At 36.2% G+C, this 23,699-nt stretch overlaps 1 protein-coding gene across 1 annotated transcript in view; it reads right to left on the minus strand.

The window, feature by feature from the left end:
* Positions 1 to 23,699, minus strand: part of LOC129235742 (zwei Ig domain protein zig-8) — a 200,601-nt gene that overhangs the window by 61,105 nt on the left and 115,797 nt on the right. The window contains exon 3 of the mRNA XM_054869754.1: positions 22,583 to 22,653. Within this exon, the coding sequence (XP_054725729.1) occupies positions 22,583 to 22,653 (71 nt within the window). The remainder of the gene's footprint in view (positions 1 to 22,582; positions 22,654 to 23,699) is intronic.

Below are 23,699 nucleotides of genomic sequence, written 5' to 3' on the forward strand. Positions count from 1 at the left end.
TGCCATCTGGTCCATTTTGGAGAGCAAGGTGAGGACTACAAAATATGCTAGTATGGATGCGCTGAAAAAAGCGATTATACGAGAATAGGCCAAAATACCTCAAGATCACATTTGTGCAGCATGCAACTCATTTTTTGACCATTTGAAGGCTATAGCCAAGGCAAAAGTTGGTCATATCGAGCTAAAGTGAATATATGTTAAAAATGTAATCATGTTTGAACAATTTTGTCTTTGAGTTATATGGTGTTTCGAATAGGTAACACTTCATATCGTTCACCCTGTATTTTGAGCGAAAATTTTTTCTTCTGTAGGTATCTCAATGCATGCCAAAACCAATGGGAAAGGTAAGACATTTTAAATATATACCTGCGATGCTTGTAAATGATCGCGCATTTTCCATATATTCCCATACAAATGCATGTAAATGCATAGGGTTCTAGGCAGACCCGAGGTGTACAACCGAAGGTATAAAATCATACTCAACTCGGACTTTTACTGTCAATAACTGATAAAATTCAGGCAAACAGGTGACTAGAAGCGGTCAGTATTGATTACTAGAAAAGTGTTGTGTCCTTTTAAGGCAATGCCTTGCCGTTCAGATCTTTAAGGATGCGCAAGAAGTTACGAGAGCTTAAATAGGAGATTCTATCATTTTCGCTTTATAGCCCAGAACTGCTCAGATTATCAAATTTCCAAGCATTCGCCAAATTTTTTGATGGTAAAAAATGGCCTCCTGAGAGACTTGTGAAATTGATTTAGTTAAGTTCTTTACCGATAGGGACGACGAATGTTTCGTTTTCTTTTTCTTTTTTTCCTTTTTAACCCCACAAACACTCAACCCTCCCCATCCCTTTCCCTCTCATCCTTTTTCCTGCACCTCGTTTTTCTTTCTTGCAAAGCATGAACCAAATTTCTCTCGTCCAAGTGTGCCCACTCTCTGGGCAACCATCACTACCTAAACTAACATTCCTTTGTAATCGAAAATATTACGTTCTTTGCCGATAGTAACGGCGATTATTTTGATTTTATTTTAATTGTTTGTTTGTTTTAAATCGATTTTATTTTCTGCAGTTAAGATAGCCCATATCTAAGCTTTGAGATGCTTTTTGTTTAATTCAGTTTGGATGCTTTTGAGAAGCTGTTGATTGTCTCTTCATCTTGACTTTGGCGACATCTGTCGACCAAATGGATTAAGAAAATGAACACAAACTTGCTTTTATTTTATTTCGTTGTACTGTGAGTAATTTTAAAAGTGATTCATATATTTATATAGAGTTATTAAAGGGAAAAGAGGTATAGTTTAAACCCGGCTTTTACTGCATGCGAACTATAACTGTTGCGAAAGGTTGCCTTGGCAACCCATTTCGCATTTTTCACCTCTCCGTTCTTCTCATTCGCCAATCAACAGCTGTCAAAGAGAAGCAAGCTTTCTTTTCGATGCTAGACTTTGGCGAAAGTGCATGGACGCGCGTATAAACGATTGTAAGGAACATGTAACATAAAATATTTTCACATATCAATTGTAAACTTATTAATAAATAAAATAAAGTTTTCAGCCTTTCCAAACAGTAAATAAACGATTTTTTATTTACTGCACCAGAGCTAGATAAAAGGGAATTCAGCCGCGTCACACTGCCGTCGTCAACAATGACTTTATGTCCATGACTTGAAAGTTCTTACAACAGTCTAAAATCCAACCAATTCTCTCAAGCCTCATTCAGATTTTAACAGCATTTTTGTCTGGTCTAACCTAAACCGCCTATATGTAAATATGAAGAAGCATTTGCATGTTTCCTGTTCCAAGTCCCAGTCCCCCTCTCTACTTCTCACTATATTGGCGATTCTCAATTGAACACTTTAGGTGAAATACGAGTACCTGGTCTGCAGGCAATTTTTTATAAATTTTTGTTTCATAATTATTTGAACTCAATGCTTGTGCTTATCCTTCGTTTAAGCTCCGAATTGAAAGACCCGCGTACCATTTTTACTTGAACGCATTAATTTTGATATCGTTTCCAGCAGCCTCCAGAGAAATGACTCTTTTATTTTCAAAGGGATTAGAACGTGACATGCACCTAATTATCCACCTGTGCAGTAATTTTAAAAATTCTTTAGTTCCATTTAAAAATTAAGCAAATTCAAAGTTTAGCTGTGTAGGCACTCCAATGCGATACCTGATTTGATCAGCTGCTTGGATGAGCCATTCACAATTAATTTTCATTAGTGCGTTTATTAAAAAATAAGGTAAATATCTACTATGTAGAGTTAATAGATATTCTAATTTCATAGTCAACACTTACGAACCCTCTGCAGAGTTCAAAGACAATCCTCCCTAACGGTTTCGCTCATCCGCCAGTGTATTGGCATACGTCTGAGGCCAGCGCACATTTGCTGTTTATTGCCATTAGTGCTGAGCACCCTGCAGAGCTTCAGCTGGTGTTCATGCTACCGCTTTTTGGCAGTTACAGGAGCAGTTTAGTGTGAGCGCGCTGTCGTAGTTTTGACATTAAATGCACCAAATGCCACTGCAGCTATCCAATCATGAAATAAATTCTCCAATCCCCAACCTCCTGGTAATTTCCGACAGAGAAGTAACTACTCAGGGGGCAGTCAAGCCATTGTATGTATATATTGTACATATGTGTTTGTGTGTATAAGTGGCAGCATATGCAAAACAGTCGTTAATCCGGACATGCTCGAAAGCCCCACCATTTGCTGCCGGCCAAGTGCTGCGACTCATAGCCCAAATTCTTTTATTTTACACACACAATTTTAAACCTATTTATTTGCAACGTTTATATCGGCAATTGTTGTTGCGAGTTTATGTGTGTTTTACGGTTCGCGCTTTAGTGAAAAACAAAGAACGAATAAATGTAATTTGCCAAAGCCGTGTGTTTGCATTTTAGCATTTCCGCCAAATTACACACGTGCTTGCTCACACGTTCCCTGTAGAGAAAATCAGAACTAATCAATGGAATTTTTGGCTGAAAACTAGTGCAATGGTGACAATTGAGAACCATTTTGCTACTTATATTTATGCTGGGAGTAGCGAGCAGCGGCAGCTGTTTTGTGTCTTAAGAGTTTGCCAATTACGACTGTAGCATCGCCTGATATCCCAGCTTTAAGTTCTAGTAACTTTAAAAGAGTTTATATTAACTTGAAGAATTGTTAAGTTGGAGTTGAAGCATTGAAAGATGAATTGGTTTGTTGAAGTAAAGTTATTGTCTCATATCCCCCCCCCCCTTATCCCTGACTTATGAATGTACAAAAATGAGAACTTTGGTAGGCTCAGTTTGAAAGTTTATTGCTTCTGAAAATTAGAAAGCTTGGTTTCTGATATAAACAATTTGTGTGATTTTCTCGAACGCATGGTAGTCAGGGTTTTGATGTAACATAGCACATCCAAAGGCTTATCAAGTCAGTCCATTAACTCGAAATTGGAAAAAACGCACATTCATATTTTTGGAATTAGGGTCAGGACATTCAACTTTTTATAAATAAAAAAATATATATATTATATTAAAAATTACCACAGTTCATTAAATAAATAATACAAAGAAATTATTAAAATTTGCAGGAATTAAAATTAAGATCCTCTCTCCCTCTAACAGCAGCAGCTGCCTGTGCTAGCTTATAGTTTTCTTTCTCAAAGGTACACTTTAACCACAGCTTCATAATTTTTCTTCTAAATGTCTAATTTAAATGTGTGCACGAACTAGCGACAGTTTTAAAGTATTTTGGCTTTTACTAGAAGCATTGAGTAAGTAACAACTTAAAGTCATAAGCTCGAACAAAACCTATTTTGTATGTGGGGTGCCAGTGCTGGCATTATTTCTTACTCAATGCTTGAAATTTACGTTTGAGCTTTGCTTGAATTTTGACTTTCTTGAAGGAAATAGTTATCAGGGATAAAGGGATTTGTAAAGATTTTATTTCTCGTTATGGCAATTGCGAAATATTTTTATACCTATTTCATAATTTCTATTAGTAAATAAAAAAATTCCATGCGAGGAAAAGAACTTGAGGACGCTATGCGAAGAGGAACGCAATTATCTACCAAAGAACGCTTTAGTGTTCCAGCTTATAGGGAATCGGGATTCTTAGTTCGCAAAATACCGCTAACAGTATATCGAAATAAAAATACCAATAAGATTGTAAGAGAAAGATAATATGATTGACTGTCAATGAAAACAATGAACCACGACAAATGCGCAACTCTCGAAGCTTCCACGGTGGCGCTTTCATTACCTGGCGTGGAGCTTTTAGCTACCGTGGCAAGACCACAATTTGTTTTATGTCGCATAAGATGGGCGTAGAAAATTAAGTAGAAATCTGGAATCACCTTTATTGAGTTTTGCCGAAGTACTTCACGGTGAGTCTTGCACGTATTAACAGGGCAATGCCCCAATCCACAGAGCTAAGCATACAAAGGAGTTTAGCGCGTCGAAAAATATACCTGTGCTGAAATGGTCTGCAGTTAGTGCAGACCTAAATCCAATGGCGAACCTACTGAGCATTCTTAGCAAGCAAGTTTATGAAGGTGGATGGACGCCAGTTTAATAGCCTATTGCACCTTAGAAAAGCTATTCAAGAGGAATGGGCAAAAATCGACTTTAGTGTCCTTCAGTGTTTTGTAAATTCGGTGTCACGACGACTAGTATCAGTTACAGTAAATAACGGATGACAAGCGATTAAATATAATTTTATACTGATTTACTAAGATTTAATTCAAGGGGTCACGTTGATCTAGAGCTAGAAAATTTAGGGTACTTTCAAGAATTTTTTTACAATAACGAAAATGAAAAACGATATTTTAAATTTTTAGGCTTTTTATTTAACTTCTTTTACATACAAATATGAAAGAAATAATTTTGTTTAGTTTTAATAATTTTAAACATGGCTCTGTAATTTACCCTCCTGAAAAGTTGCACCTGGACGGTGTTACTCTTGGCTCTTCTATATATTTGAAACACATAGACTAAAAAAATTGCTAATCAATATGACTGTAGCTATGCCCCGTACTAGATTCACAAACAAAAAAAAAACAATCGACACAATATCGCGGTTTTGAGTTTCACACTCTAAAAATCGGGGTTTTTTTGTAGTTTTTTAATAAAAAAAATTCAAATAATAATATGATTCCACTGATAGCCAACAACATATTAAAATTTCAGGCGAATCGGTTCAATAGTTTTTTGTTTGACAACACCCGACCAAAAAAAGTCGTTTCAAGATAAATGAGTTTAAAGTTTGAGGAACAGGAGCGCGCCTAGTTAATGGGATGTAGAAGCTATATTGGGAATTTCCGTATCAATCTGGTGATTTAACACCTTATGACTTGCTATTTAACACCTTATAACTTTTTTCTTTGGGGGCACGTGAAAGAGAAAGTCTACCCCAACAGTCCAGGGTGGATTCAAAACCTTAAATCTGGAATTCGTGAGGCTTTCGAGGACATAGGGCAGCCACTTTGCCGATCGCTTATGGAAAATTTCATGAAAGGGATATTCTCCTGTAAGCGGGGTCGTGGTGGTCATTTGCCTGATGTTATTTTAAACTATTAATGGCATACCTTCCTCTTTATAATGAAATAAACATCCGATTATTTATATTAAAAAATAGCATTTTTCTGTGAATATCAAAATAACACCTCTTAGTTGAAAACCCTTTACTATACTTTGGAAATATCTAAAAAACAAAAGGATCCCTTTAATATTAGTTTTATCCCAGTTATCTATTTCCTTTTTTAATCCTTAAACATATTTTATTCTTACGTTAGATTCCTTTCCTTAGGCCGAAATCTGAAAAGTCTTAGCGTCTGAATATTTTACTACAAAAAAAGTACCTCAGTGTATTTACCCTAGCCGCTAGTATTTCTTACCTCTACGGTTTATTCTCAATAAAAGCACTTACTTGAGTTTTTTTTATATGAAAAAATAGTCTAGTACCCTCAGCAGACAAAAAAAAAAACAAGTACTAAAAACCAACCAAATATGTGTTAATATGAAAATTCTATTTAAAAAGTTGAAAGGTTTGCTGAAATTTTGAAAAACTTTGAAAAATGTTGTGGAAAGTTTAAAACTTCGCGTGATATATTTTTTGTTGTAGTGTGTATGGCCAGTATTTTTATAAAAATGTATGCATGAAATTGGAATGTACGGCATACTCGTTTACAACTGTCGAATTTAGTATTACTTCCGACCTATTAAAAAAGTAATACAGAAATGGAGAGTCTACCTAGAAAACCGATTTTTAAAACCCATCAATGCCATGTTTGATAGAAGAGAAGTAACCGAAATTAGTCATAGCGCATTTTACCTTTCACCTTTAGCGCACCAGTTCCATATGAGTTGATTTCCCTACAGGGTTTCTAGCTTGTAACAACTCAGGTGTTTTTATGCCTTCGCTTCCAATTCTGAATCAATACATCAAAGTTTGCTCATCTAATCATTCGTTTGCAAATATTCTTAATTCCAAGCACGAATTATATTGAAAAGGAGTTTCATTGCCACATTCACATGTGCTGCGATTTGCTTTATGTAGGAATATATCAAAAACCCTGTGCTCGGCATGCAAATACCAACATTTTTGTTTTATGATTGGCTGCTATCTCGGAATTCTGATTAAAAATGAAGGATTCTTGTTTACTTTTGCGCCCATTTACCATTGCGTACACTAAGTTGATTCAGGAGATTCTTAATTAACTTCTTGGTTGGTGATGAAGGTGTTGGAAATTATTGCTGGTAAATGGGAAAATCCCTGCGACCTAATCAAAATAAATACAAAGAGCCGGTTATGGTAGTCATAAACGATATTTTTAGGCAATGCTATCTTAGTATTTGATGTAAAAAATGTTAAGCGTTTTTCGTAAAATGTCTTTAGTTAACATATCTCCCGTCGTATATATACATAACATAATCGGGTCGTACTACACTCACATCTTTGTTGAAGCTCGTCTTGTGCTAGGATGTTTCAAAGTGGAGGTAAAAAGATAAATTCGATACATTGTGCAATCTACTACAATTGAAGTGAAAAGTCAAAGCGGACAGCCAAAAAAACGTGGGCTACAGCACAGAATGCATTAGCAAACCATCTAATCGTTGGAAATGTTGATAAAGCTATGGAAATTATCATTTTGGACCGGAATCTGACCGGCATCGAATTCATTAGCAAAGCAGTGAGCCCAGTGATTTCATTCTGGTAGGCTAATAATATTGAAATATTGAGGAAGTTATGGCAATCATCTAGTTGTACCAGCATGTGAGCACTTTTCCCATTACCATTTAAAAATATGCTGCGTGTTTAGTGGGCAATCAAAGGAATTAACTTAATAGCAGCCACCCCTCAGCAGCCAATGGAAACCTCCGAATGTATTTCTGCCACAAAAAAGCTCCTAATAAAAAACTATCTGCCGTTCGGAGTCGGGTTAAAATTGTAGAAAATGTATTAAAGAAAATGACGACTAGTCAAAATTAAAATTTTGATTTTCAGGTTATAAAACGTTTAGGTTATAAAAAACATTACGATTTACGTTATAAAAACATTACAAAAATTTTCAAAGCAAGATGTGATTTACTAAAGCTAAATGGAACTACGTATGGAAATGCTCAGAAAATGTGTACCCTTTGCAGTTCAAATGAAGAAGAAGGTATGCAGCACTTCTTAGGAGGATGTCCGGGACTGAAGGAAATTAGAACAAGATGCCTGAACGCAGCAAAGCTAAATGAAGCAGAAGTAATAGATATACTTAAGGGCCACAATAGGAAAAGACTAGCTTGGTTTATATACACAGTCTTACCCTATAGAGAAGTTCTTAATGCAGAGTTTAAATATTGATTGAACAAAAAAAAAATCGACCGACTAAAACAAAAATTTGTAATATATGTATATTCCTTTAATAAATTATGAGTAAACGTGGTTGCCGGATTTCAAAAGTAACAATCAAAGCGAAATTTTTTTCTTTCCAGTTGCCAATTAAATCATTACGATCCCTTCTGCTTTCATTCAGTTTTGACCGGACCAACTTAAAATTTTTTGGACACACTTTTAGAAAGTTTTACTGTGAAAATTCAGAAAACAAAAAGTTTTTTTTTTCGAATGAAAATTTGATATTTATTTATGTATATACTCGTATGGTATATTTAGCGATTCGCCCTTTATTGAGAGTTTGGCCGAGCTCGTCTTCCTATTTATGGTGAGCGTCTTGATGTTGTTCCACAAATGGAGGGACCTACAGCTTTAGGCGCCTCCAAATGGCAGGGCCTGCCGAGGGTCGAACGCTATTAAAAAATACTTTTTGTATTATTTTTATTTTCATGCAAGGACATTCGAACCTGTTTACTTCCGAATAGTAGTCGCACATCAACCTATTCGACTATGGACATGGTGGCGACAATCTTACAACAATCTGGTGCAAAATTAATCACTCTATCGAAATGTATTTTAATATTATTAAAATTTATCCCTGTTGCAGATTTGCCATCGGATGTGTCCCCGGGCGGTATGTTTGGGAAAACCCCGCAGTTATACACAGTTGGTGGAAAATAAAAGACTACCCGCGGATCAAAACTAGACGCGCCAGCGTCGGATCCAGAATATATGACTGCAAATAGTGTCTGTCTTGTATCGGAAGATTTGTAACTTTTGCTAATGGCGTCGTAGTCAATCACATTTGACACTTGTGAACTTGACAGCTGCAGTATACAAACAGACCAGCAATGGAACACGTAAAGGTCAAAATAGATATTTGCGTTACCCAAAGCAATTTCTTTTTTATTTAGTAAAACATTATTCAAAAACAGAAATTGGCAATAAATAAAGATTTTCAAAGTCATTTTTTTTTATTTAGTAAAAAAATTTACGAAAAATTTAATTGGATGATTAATTTTGCGCCACCTTATATCAGTTAAATTTACTTATTGTTATTGCATTGCTCTCCAGCGCCTTTCAACTCCAGAGTTATTTTGAAATATTTTACATGGATCTGTGACTGCTGATTCGTTCTAGCTTTTGAGCTAAGCCGCCGCCTTTAAAGCTCTGCTTTACTTTCCACTCTATACCCAAAACTGTAAATTGTTTTTTGAAATATGAGTACTGCCAATTGCTTCATTTACTTCCAAAACTCAAGTTTCCACAATTTTATGCCAAAAGCTGCAGCTAAATAGGGGCTTAAGTGGGATTTCCTTTGTTTCAACTTTTCGCTATGTTGCAACTCTTCGAACACACCGACATAGTACCTACACTCTCTGTGTTTGTATGAAAACCTCAAAGCAATTAAAAGAAAGATTAATTTGACTTACTCCACGTACATATGTACTTGCACTTCCAAACAACCGCATAAATATAAATTCGTAAAGCAAAGTCAAAAAATTACTGCATTCCACAAGAACTGAGAAAATTCAAACCGAAATCCTGACAAAAGTCGAAGGTGACCCATATAAGTATTTAAATCCATATGTATGTATGTGTGCATGTATGTAAGTATGAATGTGTGCAATGGACAATCCAGGTGCAATGCATCTTGGTATTCGTGTATGTGCGTGTGTGTATGTAGGCCAAGAGAAAACCATTTACACAAAGTATTGTCATATGCAATGCGAACAACGAATCTGGTGAATCTGCTTGGTGAATCTAGAATAGCCAGTGGGCAAAAGTTGATGCTGTCGGCTTGTTAGTGTTATTCTACATGTCCGAACATGCCGAGTTGTTATTATTTGTGCTAACGCTGTCGTTGTCGTTGTCATTGGCGTGTACAACAAAACATTATGAAACACCACCGAACAAGGACATCTCAACTTCGTTTGCTGCATTCAAGTTTTCCCATTGTATGTTATGCAGATTTTTGGCCCAAAGCATTTTTAGAAACTCGAATTCTCGACTTATTCACCTTGAATCTCTCTCTTGCTTTCTCGGCACTCCTCACCTGCGCAAAGGATGTTTGGTTAGACGAAATTGCTGTTGCATACATTTTGGACAACTTGAAAAGTAGATAAGATTTTCAGTTTTCAGTTGGATTTCGAAATTGTATTATTTACCTTCATAAAGCCACAAGCCACCACAGGCAAATGTTGCGCACATCGCACGGACGGCCATATATAGTAAATATGTGTGTGTAGTACGTATTTTTGTATGTGTGGCACAGCCAGTGTCACTAAGCAAGCACGCATACATTTAACTTTAATTTTGTGGGAGCTTTAATTTTGTAGTGGCAAGTGCGAGTGCTTAGTGGGTGGCAGCTGAATATTCTAATAAAATGTTGGCCAATGGCAAAGTTTTTGCACCAACAGATTTTCATTACCTCAATGGTCATTTACATACATATTCATTTACTTGTACGTAGTGGCTTATGTGGCCTGGTAAGAGTTTGTTTGTATGCCCATACATACGTTCCCTACAGGGAAATCCAAACTGGCGTACTTTTAGTAAATTCGAGGGCATAAATACATATTTTTCAATGGCACTACGAAAATTTTAAAATATACTTTAGAAGAGACAAATGTGCTTCAGAAAATATCGACTGAACTTCAAAGCAGTTAAGCGGATTTCAGAAGTCTTAAATAAACTCCAGAAAAACTGTTGAGCTGAAAAATATTTGTCAAAACTTAACAAATTTTTAAGTACAGTTACTTAATATCTACTCAAGTACTTTTGAAGCTCTTTCAAGTGCTTTTGACTATTTTGAAGTATTGAGTGAAGTTGGAAGTTCTCAAAGTTTCTTTGCATTATTTCAGCCAGAAAACTAACACTCGTAGTAATGGCTATCGTTTGGTCTCTCTGAGACCATCATCTGTGGATTCTGTGAAATGGAGACAGAAATTTCAGAACAAATGCTTTGTTAATGTCCTGCACTAGGCAGAAAAAGGCTACACCACCTTGGTAGTATTGCCATGCATTCATATAAAATGTGATAAAGTTTTTGAAAAGCCTCAGCAGATTTATATTATATCTCTTTTGCCTTTTCCATTAGTCTAATAATAATAATAATGGCCATCCTTATGTAAATAGTTCCAAACACTTTTCTGACTGCTTGTTAATTCTCGGAATAAGTGGGGGCTACCTGCCGGTCTGAATTGACGATTTCCATGGTTTTATCGACATTTTCAACCATTCGATTGCTTGCTAATGCATTTGAGGCTGTATTGGATGCATAAAGAGCACACCTGCTCTTGGCTGCCTTCTTCGAATATTCAACTTGGGCGTAGTAGTACTTATAGCACCGGAGTACATTGAATTTTTTTTTTTTTTGGCTTTATTTTGGCAGGCTTTAGCATAAAACTGTATAAGGAACTATTTTTGAAGCCTGCACCCACTTTTAAATCGCCGTATAAACAAATTTTTAATTTGCTTGGGCAAAACATTTTTTTCCGAACTTTACTTTTTGTATAGGAATTTTTCCATATTTTTTAGTGAAAAATGGAATTTTTTCGTATTTTTTAGTGCAAAATTAAAAAACAAAATCGTGACTTAATAGTAAAAATGGAAAAAAAGATATTTTAATTGTCAATCCAAGAGAAACCAAGACAAATGTTTTCTGTAGAAATTTTTCTTTGTCTCTTAGTATGGAATTAGAAGAAAAAATCGTGACTTTTTGTAGTCAAAATTGAAAAACAAATTTTTTTTTAAATTCTCTGTAAGAATTTTTCCGAATATTTAAATCAAAAATAAGAAAAAAATATATATAAAACTAAAAATACAAAAATTTAACAAAAAAAAGTCACGAAATTTTATTTTTTAATTGATTTTTATTTTTTTATTTTTTAATTATTAAATTTTTTTTTTATTTTTTAATTATAAAATTTTTTTCATTTTCTAAATTATGCTCAAACGAAAACTTAGAACTTTTTCTTTAATTTTTATGGGGAGGCAAAGTTTCGTGATTGAATGTAGGCATTGTTTTAAGGCCTAATCCTATTTTGAAATTGCTGTAATAAGAAGAAAGTTTTGATTATTTTTGGAAATTTTTTATGTTTTTGGAATTTAGAGTCATATAATTGTCAATCAAAAGGATAACAAGGTAAATGTTTTCTATGCGAAGTTCTCCATATTTTTTATTATAAATTAAAATTCATGACTTTTTTTAGTAAAAATTACAAGTTTTTTTAAATCTTTGGTTTCTGCGTTCTTTATTTTTATATCTATAAAACTTGGAAATATCCTATATCTATACTAATATTATAAAGAGGAAAACTTTGTTTGTTTGTTTGTTTGTTTGTTTGTTTGTTTGTTTGTAACGAATAGGCTCAAAAACTACTGGACCGATTTTAAAAATTCTTTCACCATTCGAAAACTACATTATCCACGAGTAACATGGATTACATTTTATTTTGGAAAAAAATAGGGTTCCGTAAGATATTTGGATTTTTCGGACACAAACTGAAAAAAATCTTATATATAAAATAAAGTCAACTTTTTGTGTGTGTTCGCTAACCGGCCGTGTCTGCACCGAATTAAACCAAACTTACACACATTGTTAAGAAGGTATTGAAGATGGTTTCCGTATAGTTTGGATACCTATTGGTGGATAGGGCTCGAGATATAGGTCAAAACGTGGACCCGGGTAACCTTCGGATGTGTATGTACAATATGGGTATCAAATTGAAGCTGTTGGTGAATGCTTTAGTACAGAGCATTTTTCATGCCGCTTCGTGACTGGGGTCTCGAGATATAGGTCAAAACGTGGACCCGGGTAACCTTTGGTTGTGTATGTACAATATGGGTATCAAATGGAAGCTGCTGATAAGTGCTTTAATACGGGGTAATTTTTATACCTATTGATGACTAGGGTCTGGAAATATATGCCAAAACGTGGACCCGCCGTGTCTTTGCACCGAATTAAACCAAACTTACACACATTGTTAAGGAGGTATTGAAGATGGTTTCCGTATAGTTTGGATACCTATTGGTGGATAGGGTCTCGAGATATAGGTCAAAACGTGGACCCGGGTAACCTTTGGTTGTGTATGTACAATATGGGTATCAAATGGAAGCTGTTGGTGAATACTTTAGTTCAGAGTATTTCCATCCGCTCCGTGACTAGGGTCTCGAGATAAAGACCAAAACGTGGACCCTAGAATGTGTTTGCACAATATGGATATCAAATGAAAGCTGTTGATAAGTGCTTTATTACGGGGTAATTTTCATACCTATTGATGACTAGGGTCTCGAAATATATGCCAAAACGTGGACCCGCCGTGTCTTTGCACCGAATTAAACCAAACTTACACACATTGTTAAGTAGGTATTGAAGATGATTTCCGTATAGTTTGAATACCTATTGGTAGATAGGGTCTCGAGATATAAGTCAAAACGTGGACCCGGGTAACCTTCGGACGTGTATGTACAATATGGGTATCAAATGGAAGCTGTTGGTGAATGCTTTAGTTCAGAGTATTTTTCATGCCGCTCCGTGACTAGGGTCCCGAGATAGAGACCAAAACGTGGAGCCTAGAATGTGTTTGTACAATATGAATATCAAATTGAAGCTGTTGGTGAATGCCTTAGTACAGAGTATTTTTCATGCCGCTACGTGACTGGGGTCTCGAGATATAGGTCAAACGTGGACCCGGGTAACCTTTGGTTGTGTATGTACAATATGGGTATCAAATGAAAGCTGTTGATAAGTGCTTTAATACGGGGTAATTTGCATACCTATTGATGACTAGGGTCTCGAAATATATGCCAAAACGTGGACCCGCCGTGTCTTTGCACCGAATTAAACCAAACTTACACACATTGTTAAGTAAGTATTGGAAATGGGTTTCGTAAAGTTTGGTTGTAATTCGGAGCACTGGCAACGGGTACAGCGTTCTTTTGAGCCAGCCATAATGTCGCTTACTTTTTTAACGCTTGGGGCGGAACTGAACTGTCAAATTGACAGTGTGAGTTACAATGTGTCAATATTTCTTTCTGATTTGGATGCCATAAGGAAAAAACGTAAGTGCAACATGTAAAAATTGTTTGTGAATTTTTTTGGAACAGTGAATAATTTCTTACAAAATTTGAGAATTTAATCTGAAATCCGAATGAAATTATGTGTTCGTGGAAAAAACAATTTTTTTCGTTTTTTTTTTTTGAAAAATATAAATGGATAATGGTTAAAAAAGCTCCAATGCTTAATAAAACATATAAATTAAAGAATTAATTAATTAAGGAAAAAAGACGATTGTTTATTCATATGCGTTGATTTGAAATTTAAAAACAATCATCTTTTTTCCTGATTTTCAATTTATATTTTATATATACTTAAAAACAAATAGAAAAACAAAAAATATAATTAGTTTATGCCAAAGCGCTTGAATAAAGAATAAAGAAATAAATAATATGAAAATCATATATTTTCTGTTCTAAACCATATCTATTCTATTTTAGTGTGCCCAGCGAAGGGGGCCGGGTTTGCTAGTATTAAGTAAAAAAAAAATTGTCGCTTTTTTATTAAAAAAAAAAATATTTTTAGTGGGGAAATTCACGAATTTTTATCGTTAAAACTAAAAATTTTTTCATTTTTTTTTCCTTTATTTTTGTTTTTTAAATTGTGCTCAAAAGAAAACTTAGATTTTTTTCTTATCAATGGTACCTAACTTGTTATGCAGAAGCAGAATTTCATGATTGAAATTATGTCTATTGGTGAGGCGTAACCCTACTTTTAAATCGCCGTATGAACAAATTTTTGATTTCTTTGCGCAAGTGTTATTTTGCTTGCTTGAATTTAAAATCTGAAGACTGTCAATCCAAGAACAAACACGAAAAATTTTTTTCCATATTTTGCAGCAAAAAATGTTAAAAAAATAATGCAGAATTTTTATAGAACAATTAAAAAAAATAATAATATAATATTTATTCTTTTTTGATATTTGAACAAAAACATATTTTGTAATTAGTTTTTAATTTTTTTTCATATTTCTTTAAATTATACTCAAACAAAAATTTGGAATTTTGACTTTAATATGGTAACATACTTTTTGTAGAAAGGACCTGGTCCGATTCCTAGTAATACTAATCAGTTATAATTAAGCACTAGAGGCGCACAAGAGATAAATTTGGTGGAAGTGCATAAAGGCCTTAGCTTAACCCCTACAACCCCTACAATTTTTGTGGTGAGCAAAATTTCATTATTGAGTTTCGATTTCGAAAGCCCTCTACCGCTACTGCGCGTTGCGATCGATCAACCTGCAGTCCTTAGAGTACTAATATTAGTCGATTTAATGAATTTTGTTTTACTTTTAAATAATTTTATAATTGTCAAAATTTTTTATTTATGTATTTTTTTGTTACATTTATTCCAAAAACAAAAAAAATAATAATAATAAAATCCACTCGATATTTCTGAAGTGGCTGAATTCCTATTTGCTGCGAGGTCTAAATTGCGGACGTTTCTTCTATTCGCTTTTTTGCATCTGGCGCGCCTCAGGAAAGTAAGGGCCTTAATCCTCTGTCCTTTTCGTTTTCCTTTCGTTTTCTGGATACTTTATTTACGTGAACGGCCTAAAAGTTTTCTTTCCATTAAGAGTTCTGAATATGCCTCAAGGGTTCAATAGATTGCACTTATGATGTTGTATATCTCACCTACATCCCAATGTCAATAAGTATTTCCAATCGACGGTCGCCAAACTACTTAACGTAGTACGAACTTCATACAGTATCTCTGGTACTCCCCTTTAGTTTATTGACGAGGTCGATGATCTTGGAGTAATCTTTATGCTGCTTTTTTATTCAGTAAAATTTTATCATATCTAAACCAGAGCTACGTTGGACTCTGTTCTTAAAAATGGGTTTACTTTTACAAATCCCTACACTTTCAAATTACTCTATACTGGGTTTGATTGAAAAGTAATGAGCCTTCCCGCACGGAGCGTCTGCCAAGCGATCAACCGAATCGGCTGGTGGGGGAAAATGATCGTTGGACCTTCCCCTTCCACTAGAAATAGGTCCCAGTTCGCTGGCAACAGCGATGGAATCAACATCGCTCCGCGCGTGAAAGCTGTTTTAAAAGTGTGTTAGGATTTTGCAGTGGCGAAAATGCAGCGAGCGTTGGAGCAACGTTACTCGATCAAATTTTGCGTAAAGCTAAACAAAATGAGTACCGAAACCATTGGGTTACTCAAGGAGGCTTACTGGGACCAATCTCTGTCCAGTGCCCAGATAAAACGGTGGCACAAGTCGTTCAAGGAAGGCCGGGAGGACGTCGAAGACGAATAGCGATCTGGAAGGCCTTCGACGACGCAAACAGACAAAGAAGGGTTCGTGAATTTTTGAACATTGACCGTCGTGCTAGTCTACGTGAGATCAGTGAAGAGTTAAATTTAACTTATTACAATGTGATCCTGAAAAGAAAGCTGAAGGGAAGGCGTTTCGACTCCATCAAGGCGATCCAAAAAACTGAGACTGCCGAATTGAACGCGATTCCGGCGGATGAGTTTAAAAAATGTTTCCTGCAGTGAAAGGACCGCTACCAGCGGTGTACGGGCGCTCAAGGGTCCTATTTTGAAGAATATTAGTTGTATAATCCACAAGGTTTAATAAAACTGCTTAAAAAAAATAAGGCTCATTACTTTTCAATCAAATCCGGTATATCTTTTGGTTTTCTTTAAATATGTCCTTCCTTCCTTAAATTTCTGCAGTGCTTAAACTTAAGTCCCTCAAAAGCAGAAGGACTATTCGTTCCTCGTCTTTTGTGCATGGTTAGGTAAGTGGTGAAATCGATTGCTCCGCATTACTGCAATCATCAACTCATTTCAATTTAACTTTTTTTCTTAATACCCTCAGTATGAATTACGCAAGAAATAATGAGCGCGTTCGTTTCGAGAACTCAGCGAACTATTTGATATCTTGATTTTGCTGTACCCAAGAATCTACTTATCTTTAAGTTATCGTTTTAGTCAGTAAGCACCTTTGTACTTTATGGACTTTTATTGGTAATAAATAAATATGCCTAGCATCGTGTGAAGCCATAGATTGACCCGTAAGTTAATTCATAGAAGAAGTTGCAATTTTAAGAAGTGCTTGGTAAATCTCTTCTACATGCAGAAGCCTACATCATTTTGAATGATAATGTACCGCTTGCAGAATTTTACCCATTGACTTCTAGGAAGCGTCTACACGCATACAAATACTTCTTCAAGAAATTCTGCCCAATGCACAAACAATTTTGAGTAATTTTTTATTTTTCTTATTTTTTTACATTTTTATATTGTATTTTTTTTGTTTTTGTTTTGGAATTTGATCATATAGCTATGTACCGGTATGTAGATATATTCGTATACTCTCTAACTGTAAATTACAAATGCATAGAATAAATCAATTTCTGGAAAATTCTGTCAAATTAAAATCACGCTTTATATTTCACGTGCAAAGTCTGCGTGCAACAATCCTTTGCAATCTGATGTCGAGTGAATGAAAAATAAAATAAAAAGATGTCAATACTTGAGTCAACTGCTTCAAATAAAATTGCTTATGCCCCTGCATCTCTTTCTCCTATACTAACTCATATTCAACTGGCAGTCGATGTGTCACCGATAGCCGATATCACCGCGCAGTTGAAAGAAAATCTTAGTTCAACACACACACGCTCATCGGAATATGATGCTGGCAGACGCTACCGGAAATTCTGAATGAGTGAGTGCCCGTAGATAAGTGGGTTTGCTTGCGTGAGAGTGGAGAAATGTGCGCATACATAGATGCACAGAGTGCCGGTGTACGTTTCAGTGCATCTAGCCAATTTCAGGATTCTTCAAGTTTTCAATATTTTATTTTTCAACTACTCACATTACTGTGAAATGGATGCGCGTAGTGCAACAAGAACCAATGAACTTTTCACATTACGACCAAATAACTGGGCAAATGTGAGTGGAGCGCACAGCATGCGATTACAGGCATATGTGTGTGTGTGTATGTACAATGCATGTTTGCTTGGATCTGACATCTGCCCAATACAAACATCATGTGATACACACACACACACACACACAATTATATACATTCGCATGAGCGCACATTCAATACCATAGCAAACAATAGCCAACAGTGGAGGAAAAATGCGAGTAGTGCAAACAGTTGAAAACGATAAGCGAGCAAGCTGCGTAGTCGACCGACAATATTATACGCTGCAAATGTCTTGCCACACATTCTTGTGACATATGAGTATGCATGTGTGTGTATAGTGCAGACTGGCCTTCTGCTGTCTTCTCAAAATCCCTGTTTTCCGCTCATCAAATTCCCCTCTTTTCCGCACACACACATGTTTTTGTTGCCACATGTTGCAACTTCAAGGCTGCAATTTACTTCCGCTGTCAGTTGATTGTCTCAAGTTTAGCTCACATTGTCTGCTTGCGCATCTGTCCTGCCCTTCTCTGTATTGTTCATTCGTTGGTTTGTTTGTCTGTGCTTTGTTGTCTGTTTGTTCAACACAACTGTTTGTCCAATCCAACTGTCAGTTTGAGAAAGCTTCTTCGTATCTCTGTGTGAGTCAATAAAGATGAGCGCATGCATGTGTGTGCTGGCGTCCTTGTCCTTCTTCTTGTTGCTGCTTTTGTGTGCTGCTGATTTTTCGCCCACTATGAATCTTCCTAAATTGTTTTCTTAGCTACCGTTATCTATCTCATGTGTATATTGCCCCTTTTGCCCTTGTGCCACCAATAGGTTCAGTTGCAATGTGTGTTGTGTGTACAATACATTAGGTCGGATAGGTTTCTTAAAGGCCAAACTAATGAGAAAAATCCTTTTTTAATTTCTTCTTTTTCTTGTTTTATTCAATACTGTTTAGAAAATCATTGGTTAATAAAACTAGTTCCATTAAGTTTTAAAAAATAATAATAATTTTTTTTCCAAAATACGTTTACGGTCTTATCGGCAATTTTACTTAGTTTCTATTTTTTTTCCTTATTCACTCCACTCAGGAGCATAGGGCCTCGCGTTGGTTTCGTTAATATATTTGATTTCTGAGAAGGATAAGTGATTAGCCTGCCGCTATCAGTTCTAAGTAGTGGAAATTCCCGACTGTAGTTGCTTAGGATCAACGCTTTCTTAGTGCTTGAAGCGCCATCTGTGTGCCACATTTTTCTGGCAGAAGGGTTACGCAGATGGTTGAGGACTTCGCTAAAGTGGTGTGTCTGCGCTATTACCGCGGCTGCCCGCTTTCTCTAGCTGGCGCCACTTGATGCAATATGTAATTGTGTGCTTTTCTTCCTTTTTGCTTGTTTTAGCAGGCACAATGCAAATAATGCCCTGACTATTGTGCGGGAGTAAGGATGTAAAGGATAGAAAGGATAGGTTTTTGGGTTTGAGGAATGAGATTTTTTTTTTAGAAACAGGGAAAGTAGGTAAATTTGGAAAACTGCGAGGATCGTGCTTTACATGGGATTGGAACCCACAACATCTGGGATGGCAGGCTAGTGCACTTACGCTAGACTACATGGGATTGGAACCCACAACATCTGGGATGGCAGGCTAGTGCACTTACGCTAGACTACCGAGGCCGACACTTAGACTACATAGTTTCTATATTATATCAAAATTTTTGAGAACGTTCCATTTCCCTTGAGCTCCAAGTAAATTTATATATAATCAACAGATTTTATTTCACTGTAGTCGCATTTTTGGTCCTGCGCCTATTGAGCCATCCTAATTTTCTTATATTTACATGTGCAGATTTTCAAAATAAACACTAATATTTACCAACGCAAATGTACCGTAAGTGAAATGAACTATATACAAAAATTCCTCATAGTAACACCATTACACGTAGGTGGAAGTTAGTAATGTGTTTATCTAACCCTTCAACAAAAATCCACAACGCACTCCATATAAAGAGTTTGCGGGTCAAAATCATCCAAATTGAGATAGTTGGCAAACAAAATTTTTTTTCATATATTTGGCAAAAAATAAACTAAATTTATTATTATTTGTGAATAAAAAGTTATTTTTGAAAATTTTGACACATAATAGCATTCAAAGTGGATTGAGGTTTTGCCAACATTTTTTTGTGTGTGGGAAAAATTTTTTTTTTCTCTTGGAAAGTGGAATCATTGGTCATCACGGTGTGTAAATGGACCTGAATCGTCTGTTGTACCAGTTTCCTGTATTGTTTGTAGAAAGAATTATAAGGCGTATTCGATTTGTCAAGCGTTAGCGAGTGGCGAATAGATGAATCTATTAACATAAATAAACACACAGAGCTCTTTCACTGTCCCCTCAGTGCTGCCAAAAATGCCATTTGCTCAGAAGCACCTTATTAGTATTTGTATGACTGCCTTTAGACACGACCCATAGAGTTGCTTGTATTTGTTTTTGTTTTTATTTTGCAGCCACTAACAACGTTAAGAAGAACGAGAACACAATCCAAATTGCTCGTATTCGGGCAATAGAGCCTCAGTGACTATCTTTTCTCCTCGTCTCCCACTATTCCACAAGTTAAAAGTTGCTTCAACAAAAGTTGCCCTGTATGAGCGCGGTTTAATAAAACTTGTCTAATTTTAGAAGAGTTAGCAGCATTTAACGGCTGTAAGTTATCCTAATTTTATGAGGTATCACCATATTAAATGGGCCGATGGGGAATGTTGTACCATAACTTTGTTGGTGCTGTCACCTTTTTCGGCAATTGAGCAGTGCTCAAACATTGCGAGTAGAAAAGTAACGAATAGAAGACGCCTAGCACATGGGCTGAAAAGTCCCGGGCTTAACAAAGAAAACACTTTTTTTGTTCAAAGTAATTTCCATGAAGAATATTGGAATTATTTCCGCGCCCCTCTAACATTTCAGTACCTCTTTTGTAGAACGGCTTATCTTTTGCCTCAAAATGGGCCTCAGTTTCAGATATAACCTTTTCATTCGGCGAGCAGTTTTAGGTATGTGAACGGCCAGTAACCGCTGGGAGCCAAATTTGCGAGCGAATACGGTGGATGTCGGCGCAATTCGAAGTTCAATTCATGTACGAGGTGTAGGTGTAGATGTAAGGTGAATTTTCATTTTTTTTTTTTTCAAAAAATATAAGGCGCTTATACTCATGCCTATAGCCACTTGTAAATTACTTATAGATAGGGAAACTATCAAAAAGGTAAATACAAGCTGGCAAAACCTCACAACATGCGAACTAAGCAGACAGACATGGCCGAACTGGAACAGCGGTCGATCGAAGATCTTGCTAAGATTTAACAGAGAAGCTATAAGAAAAATAATAGGCGTATTAACTGGTCATTGTTTAATAGGCAGCCAAGCTAGAAGGTTAGGACTCCAGTACCTCGATTTCTGTAGAAGCTGTCTTAATACAGAAGAAGAGGAAACAGTCAGACACCTTTTATGTGAGTATGAAAGTTTAGCTATGAGAAGGCTGCGCACTCTTGATACAGGATTTTTAACCGATGTAGCGGACATAGCGCATCTAAAACTAACGAAGCTCTGCCCGTTTATTAAAGCTACCGGATGGTTTGAAAAGGAACACGTAGAGTAAGGATAAGCGCCAGTGGTATCACAATGGACCTGCGAAAGGTCTAAGTGTGTCTTTATGACAACCACCCCACCTACCTACCTACCTAGTCCCTCTCAGATATAATACACTTGTGCCAGAGTTTTTTTTCAATCCTCGAAGCAGTTCTGATATATACTTGTTGGTATGCCCTTGAGCTCTCGCAGCAATCCGGGTTTTATCTCTTCAATCGTCGGAAAACGCCATGGGTCTCTCATAACTCATAATCGCATAACTTCAAGGTTAAACTTTTTATTTACCGTACGACCTTGTGGTAACAACTCCTGAAGCACTACGTCATGGTAATCGATGAAAACAGTGAGCAAAGCCTTGACATTTGATCAAACTTGGCGTGCGTTTTTTGGTCTTTTTTGGTTTTGGTCTTGGCTCTCCTGGATTCTTCCATTGGGACGATTAGGCTTTGGTTTCGGCATCATAACCATACACCCATGATTCGTCACCAGTTATGACCCTTTTAGCAAATCTGCATCATCGTTGACGTCTTTCAACAATTCCTGAGCGATGCTCATGCGACGTTGTTTTTAGTCAGAATTCACCAATTTTGGAACGAACTTCGTTGCCACACGCTTCATGCTCAAAATTTCCGAACAGATTGTATGGCATGAGCCTACCGATATACTGACATCCTCAGCAACTTCTCTGATTGTGATTCAACGATTCTCCATAACAATTTTCTTCACTTTCTCAACCTTTTCATCGTTTGTTGATGTGCTTGGGCGTCCAGAACGAGCGCCATTATTCACGTCTTTGCGACCTTCTGTGAAAAGCTTGTACCACTTGCAAACATGTTTTCGACTCAGAGTACTCCCACCGTACTTAATGCAAAAACAGACATTTTCATCAGTAAGGCTATGAAAAAGGAAACAAAGTGCACTCATCATAAAATATTATATTCAAATAAATATTTCGTCGTACAAAGGGTTGTCAATCACAATATTAAAAAAAAACACGAAAAAAATTGTCCACACATAGTTGCAAATAATTTTTTTCAGAATAACTTTTTTTTTATATGCAAAAACATATGGATAAAATCAAGTTAGTATTTTCTATTTTTATTCATGTCAAAATTTTTTTATACAATCATAACGGTCCCATGACTTTAATTACCTGTCAACGGTGAGTATATGACCATCACGAACTCGCACCCATGACACTGATTTGTTGCCGAGCTGCTTCACCTGGAAATAATAAAAAAGGCGTAAATTATTAAATTTGATATCAATTTCTATCGGTTACAACTTCCACACAAAATTATATATGTAAGTTTGTATGGGGTTTTCCAATAACAGGTGTTATGAATGAATGGATTGCGCTATCGAGAGATGATTAACGATTTTTTATGGCCGAAATTGGATGGTATTAATCTGGACAATGTTTATTTTTAATAAGACAGCGCTACGTGCCACGCAAGCAACGAAACGATTGAACTTTTACGGGAGAAGTTTCCGGACCATGTTATCTCTTGAAGAGGTGATCACAATTGGCCACCGAGATCTTGTAATTTAACACCTTGTGACTTTTTTTTTGGGGCCACGTAAAAGAGAAGGTCTACGCCAACAGCCCGGGGTCGATTCAAGACCTCAAAGATGGAATTCGTGAGGATATCGAGCCACTTTGCAATTCGGTTATAGAAAATTTCATGAAAGGATATCCTGTAAGCGTGGTCGTGGTGGTAATTTTTCTGATGTTATTTTCCTCTATTAACGGCAGACCTTCCTCTTTATAATGAAATCCGATCATTTATATTAAAAAATAGCATTTTTCTTTCAATATCAAAATAACACCTCTTATTGGAAAACCCTTTATGTCCTAAAATCCATTTGCCTTTCGGAGTCCGCTTTAAACTGTAGGCCCAGCCATTTGTAGAACAACATCAAGACGCACGCCAGAAATAAGATGAAGAAATATGCATGTAGAATATATAATTGGCGCTTACAGCCTTACAGAAAACAATTATCTTCGAGGTTCCTATGCTGCATCTCGCCAATTGGAAGAAAACGAGGGTTATTTTCACACCCTAGGCAGGGAGGAAGCGTCATGATTCTACCAAGGATCTTAGATCCATAAGTCTCACCTCATTTATCCTAAAGGCTTTTAAAAAATTGATCGATTATGGTATCTGAGAGCACATCGAGTCCAAATTATCTTCAGCGCAGCATGCGTGGGGACTATGGAAAAATCTCTGGATGCCTTCATAGATATAGAGGGAGCTTTAAATCACGTT

The sequence above is a fragment of the Anastrepha obliqua genome, chromosome 1 (assembly GCF_027943255.1).
Source record: "Anastrepha obliqua isolate idAnaObli1 chromosome 1, idAnaObli1_1.0, whole genome shotgun sequence".
Taxonomy (NCBI): domain Eukaryota; kingdom Metazoa; phylum Arthropoda; class Insecta; order Diptera; family Tephritidae; genus Anastrepha; species Anastrepha obliqua.